The sequence below is a fragment of the Eucyclogobius newberryi genome, unplaced genomic scaffold (assembly GCF_026437365.1).
Source record: "Eucyclogobius newberryi isolate DKJ021-1_F unplaced genomic scaffold, fEucNew1.0.hap1 SCAF_15, whole genome shotgun sequence".
Lineage (NCBI taxonomy): Eukaryota > Metazoa > Chordata > Actinopteri > Gobiiformes > Gobiidae > Eucyclogobius > Eucyclogobius newberryi.
In genome coordinates, this window is record NW_027315779.1 from 31,045,662 (window position 1) to 31,050,816 (window position 5,155).

The 5,155-nt window shown below is 43.0% G+C and overlaps 1 protein-coding gene across 1 annotated transcript; it reads right to left on the reverse strand.

Moving 5' to 3' along the window:
• Positions 1-3,149: 3,149 nt before the first annotated feature.
• On the reverse strand, positions 3,150-5,155 carry LOC140360383 (uncharacterized). Its single transcript, XM_072445595.1, has 3 exons — positions 5,035-5,155; positions 3,655-4,180; positions 3,150-3,506 (listed from the first exon to the last, which is right to left on the reverse strand). Exons 1-2 carry the CDS (start codon positions 5,136-5,138, stop codon positions 3,832-3,834), a joined length of 453 nt encoding a protein of 150 aa, XP_072301696.1. The 5' UTR covers positions 5,139-5,155; the 3' UTR covers positions 3,150-3,506; positions 3,655-3,831.

Below are 5,155 nucleotides of genomic sequence, written 5' to 3' on the forward strand. Positions count from 1 at the left end.
AGCGGAGAGAGTGTCCTGCAGGGGGTGACACTCATGGTCCAGCATAGATGTGAATCTAGCCAGGACCCTCCTGTCCCCCACCTCCTGCACCGAGTCCAGAGCACAGCCCAGGACGGAGCTGGACTTCTTGATGACTCTGTCCAGCCTCTTCCTCTCCCTCTCTGTGATGCTGCTGCTCCAGCAGGCCACCCCATACAGGAGGGCCGATGCCACCACAGAGTAGTAGAAGGTCTTCAGAAGTGGCCCTGTCACTCCAAAAGACCTGAGTCTCCTCAGGAGGTAGAGCCGACTCTGGCTCTTCCTGTACAGTGCGTCTGTGTTATGAGTCCAGTCCAGTTTGTGGTTCAGATGAACACCCAGGTACTTGTATGAGTCCACTCTCTCAATGTCCCGTCCCTGGATGTTCACTGGTGAGGGGGCAGTGGGGTGGCGTCTGCGGAAATCCACCACCATCTCCTTGGTCTTCCCCGCGTTGATGAGGAGGTGGTTCCGCTGACACCAGTCCACAAAGTCCTGCGCCAGTCCTCTGTACTCTGCGTCATCGTCGTCCGTGATGAGTCCGATGATGGCAGAGTCGTCAGAGAACTTCTGCAGGACACAGCTGTCCGTGTCATGTCTGAAGTCTGCAGTGTAAAGGGTGAAGAGAAAGGGCGCGAGGACAGTGCCCTGGGGCGCCCCCACACTGCAGGTCCGAGTGTCAGACACACAGTTCCGGGCTCTCACAAACTGGGGTCGGTCTGTGAGGTAGTCCAGGATCCACTCACTTGTTGTAGTTTTTATTGATCTGTGGGATGTCTGTTTTCTTCCTCCGGTCGTGTTTTGATTTTTTTTTCTTTGTTCTTCAAAAAAAAAGAAGAAAAAATCGTAATAAAAAAAGAAAAAGAACATTTTATATTTCACTCTTTCAGAAATTGTGAATAATCCATTAAATTGGGTTGATTTTTTTCAATAATTTTATATTGTTCATTAAATTACATTTATTTGATTGAACCAACAGAACGATAAAGAAACAAACAATGAAACAATAAAAGCTGATTAAACAATGTTTAATGGATGGATAAAAAATCTCTGTCGGGAAATAGTAGACATTTTGGGAATACAACATTTCCTCCAGAGGTAGGTCTCTATAGAGTACCACACCTAAATATCTAGAAATAGATAGGGTAGGTCTTTCTAAAGGACAGGGTTGCCAGTAAGAGAGAATTTCAGTTTTTTCCCCCCCATTCATTTTGTATCCAGACATTGGACCAATATTTTGGAGAAAATGCATCACATTAGGTATGGAAATATCTGGTTTGGTCAAATACAATCGAACATCATCTGCTTAGCAAGCAATTTTGTGTTCTGTCCCATCAATTGTAACTCCGTCAGTTGTTTTTGGTTGTCTAATAAATTGGGCCAATGGTTCCAAATACAATGCAAACAGAAGGGGAAACCAGGCACAGCCCTGTCTGACGCCCCTATCCAGAGACAGTGGACCTGTCGTATGACCATTGATTTTGATTCTTGATGTTGGACCATCGCAAGTTGGGGAGTATTTGTCCCATTCTTTTGGACATGATTGAGGTGTATATACAATAGTTTGCAACTATGAGGGGTCTGAGTTTTCTTAAGTGCCCAGTTAAAAGTTGACCAATAGGAAAGAAGTAAGTGTGTCTTTGTGTCTTTTAAAGCTTTAAACCACTCTGAGGTGAACCATCCTATTGCTCCCCGGAGATGTATTGTTCTTTAATCTTTTGATTGCACCTTGTATTTCCAAAACTGTTATTTCAGCTCCTATTTTTTTATTTTGATCTTCTGACATAACAGGCAAATTAAGGGTGTCCAGAAAGGAGTTTTTCAATTGTCTTCTTTATCGTCTGGAATTTTTGAAAAACCTTTTTTATAAATTGAATTTGGTCTTATTTGGTTAGATTACATCTGTCCCTTATTTTAAAAATGGTTCTTTCAGCGAGTTGTTTTCAAAATTTCCAAGATAGATTATCATAATATCTTTCTTTGATTACGAGCATTTTCTTAACTATTTTCTGTGAAGTCAGATAATACATTTCTCCTCTTATCTTTTTAATTTCAGAACACCCCTTTTTGTGATGGGGTGTTCTAACAATTTATTTATTTTTATTTTTATGATCTTTTAGCTTTATATATATAATTTGTCCTCTCAAGACTAAGTTGTAAGATAAGATAAGATAAGCCTTTATTTGTCCACACAATGGGGAAATTTCGGTGTTGCAATGCAGGTAGGTACAGAATTAAAGAACAGATAACTTATAGAAAGCTTTAAAAAAAAACATTCTTAATAGAAAGCTCTTACAAACAAAACTCTTATGGACAATACCTCTCATGTTCTTAATAAGGAATAGAAGATAAAAAAATAAGACAAAAATGATAATAATAATGTGGCAAAAGTAAACACTCTTATTAACAGCAGTTGCGTATGAATATGACAGTATTGCTCATTAATTAAGTCAGTATTGCACAATTTTATGTCAGTATTGCACATGGATATGACAGTATGGACGTGTTCAGGGCTAACATTGTTTGTTGTAGACAACCTCTCTCTGTAAATCTCTTTTTGAACCTGGAGCTTTAACTTGCGCCATTTCCGTTCGGCCAGGCGGCACTCCCTTTTCTGTGCCCTGACCGAATCATCATTTCTCCATGGCGCCTTCTGCTTATTTAAAACACTAGATGTAACAGAGGTCATTTACATTAGAACATGAGACATTTTCAAAGTTTATCATTTCCATAAACAGTGCACCTGTGCCATCATATATGTGACGGCACAGGTCACCCCGAAGACATTTTGAGTTATTCACAGATTCTGAAAGTGTGAATTCAAAGCTTTCCAACGATGTCTCACCCATGCACATCTGAGAATATTTGAGTAAGTTGTGGTCATTTGAATGTATACAACTCTGAATTCCTCTTACTGAGAAAACTGCCTCTAAAGATTCTCACCTGAGTGAGCCCAGAGTCACAGGGGGGCTCATTTGCATCTCATTGAGATAAGCCCTCCCCCCTGTCACACTGACACCACCTTCCCCCTACAGCTGTCACTAAAGACTCAAGAGGAGTGTTATTGATGTGAACTGGACTCTAATCAGAATTAGAAGTTACTATATTAAAATGGAAATACTTGGATTACAAAAGGCCCTGAATAGCATCAAAGTATCAGAATCAGAATAGGGTTTATTGCCATTTGTCGATAAACAGAATTCACAGGTGATTCAGTGCAACACAAACAACAAAACGTTGAACACTGAGCACTAAACGGCATGTAATATACATAATAAAATATAAAGGTATAAAGTTATGTAGTGCAATAGGATAGATGGGTCTGCCTGTCAATGTTCAGTCCAGGTGGGACCAGGACATGGAGATTGTCAACCGGAGGCAGAACAGCTGAATTGCGTAGTTGCTGAGCCCAGAGCGCGCTTCGCCTCCTCGCTCAGAGCGCGCGTCTTCTCCTCGCTGAGAGCGTGCGCGTACAGTCTGTAGTCTATCTGTAGAAGACAGAGGAAGAGAGGGAAGGAATTAGATGAAGACAATGTGGCATTTGAAGAAACATATCTTAAGCAGAACAGAGAGCAGCACTGAAGTTTTGCCAGGCTAATGTTTACACATTATAGTAGTCAAATAATATAAACTAACTTCAGCGATGTCTTCCAAAGTGTCAACCCTGGTCTTCATGTATGCTTGCTTGATAAGTCCAAAGCCGCAATCAGGGGAGAAAGCGCGTCACTTCCTCGCTCAGAGAGCGCGCGCGCTTCGCCTCCTCGCTCAGAGCGCGCTTCGCCTCCTCGCTCAGAGCGCGCTTCGCCTCCTCGCTCAAGCGCACACGCGCTTCGCCTCCTCGCTCAGAGCGCGCACGCGCTTCGCCTCCTCGCTCAGAGCGCGCACGCGCTTCGCCTCCTCGCTCAGAGCGCCCACGCGCTTCGCCTCCTCGCTCAGAGCGCCCACGCGCTTCGCCTCCTCGCTCAGAGCGCCCACGCGCTTCGCCTCCTCGCTCAGAGCGCCCACGCGCTTCGCCTCCTCGCTCAGAGCGCCCACGCGCTTCGCCTCCTCGCTCAGAGCGCCCACGCGCTTCGCCTCCTCGCTCAGAGCGCCCACACGCTTCGCCTCCTCGCTCAGAGCGCGCGCTTCGCCTCCTCGCTCAGAGCGCGCGCGTACAGTGTATCTGTAGAAGACAGAGGGAGAGTTTAAAAAACACTCTTAATAGAAGAACTCTTATAAACAAAATCTCCTATAGACAGAACCTCTCATTTCTCAATAAGGAATGGAGGGGGAAATAAAGATAAAATAAAAACAGCTAGCGTAAGACAAAATAATACTAATAATAATGGTAAAATAAACACTATTTACATCAGTTATATGCACCTGAATGTGACATTATTGCGTGTGATAAAGACATTTATGTCTATTCATACTGTATAATTGCTATTCTGCATTTGCACTTTATTGTACATTTAATAAAGTGAAGTTAAGTAAATGATGTGTAATAAATAGTACCTGCTGTGCAAAGTTGAAGCTGTAAAGAAGTTTGAAACGAGCTAACGCGGCTAACGCGGGCTACAGTAAAAAACAGTAAAAAAAAACACGAAGATACAGATCATATACCATCCCAAAACAGCTAGTTTCAAGAGACTACGTGATGTTAATTATTCAGAAAGTGGTCACATTGAATTCAAGCCTGTATTTGTTATGCTGAAGCCAGGAACAAAGAACACGGCCCGGTGCTAGCTTGGACTGTAGCAAGCTAAAGCGGCTAACGTGGGCTACAGTAAAAAACACGAAGATACAGACATTATACTATCCCAAAACAGCTAGTTTCAAGAGACTACGTGACGTTAATTATTCAGAAAGTGGTCACATTAAATTCAAGCCCGTATTTATAATGTAGAGTGCACTGAAGCAGCATGTTAGCTTAGCATTGCTCCGTGTCTGCTCCGGTGCGCAAGGCAAAAGTACGATTCTAAAGTGATCACGAGACCGCCTTAAAACACAGCGTTAAAGCAATTAGAGTAAAAGTACCTCAGTTCCGTTGCAATGTAGTCCAGGTAATCATCTCTGGAGAAAGTCTGGAGAATAAATAATGTCTCTGAGAGGAGAAAACAAGGTCTCTCCCCCAACCGCATGTGGAGAACACACGGCA

Excerpts from the sequence above, each read along its gene's own strand:
- LOC140360383 (XM_072445595.1), bottom strand. The coding sequence starts at position 5,138 with ATGCGGTTGGGGGAGAGACCTTGTTTTCTCCTCTCAGAGACATTATTT. Across the intron at positions 4,181-5,034 it reads TACATTGCAACGGAACTGAG|ATACACTGTACGCGCGCGCT; the intron begins GTACTTTTACTC and ends TGTCTTCTACAG.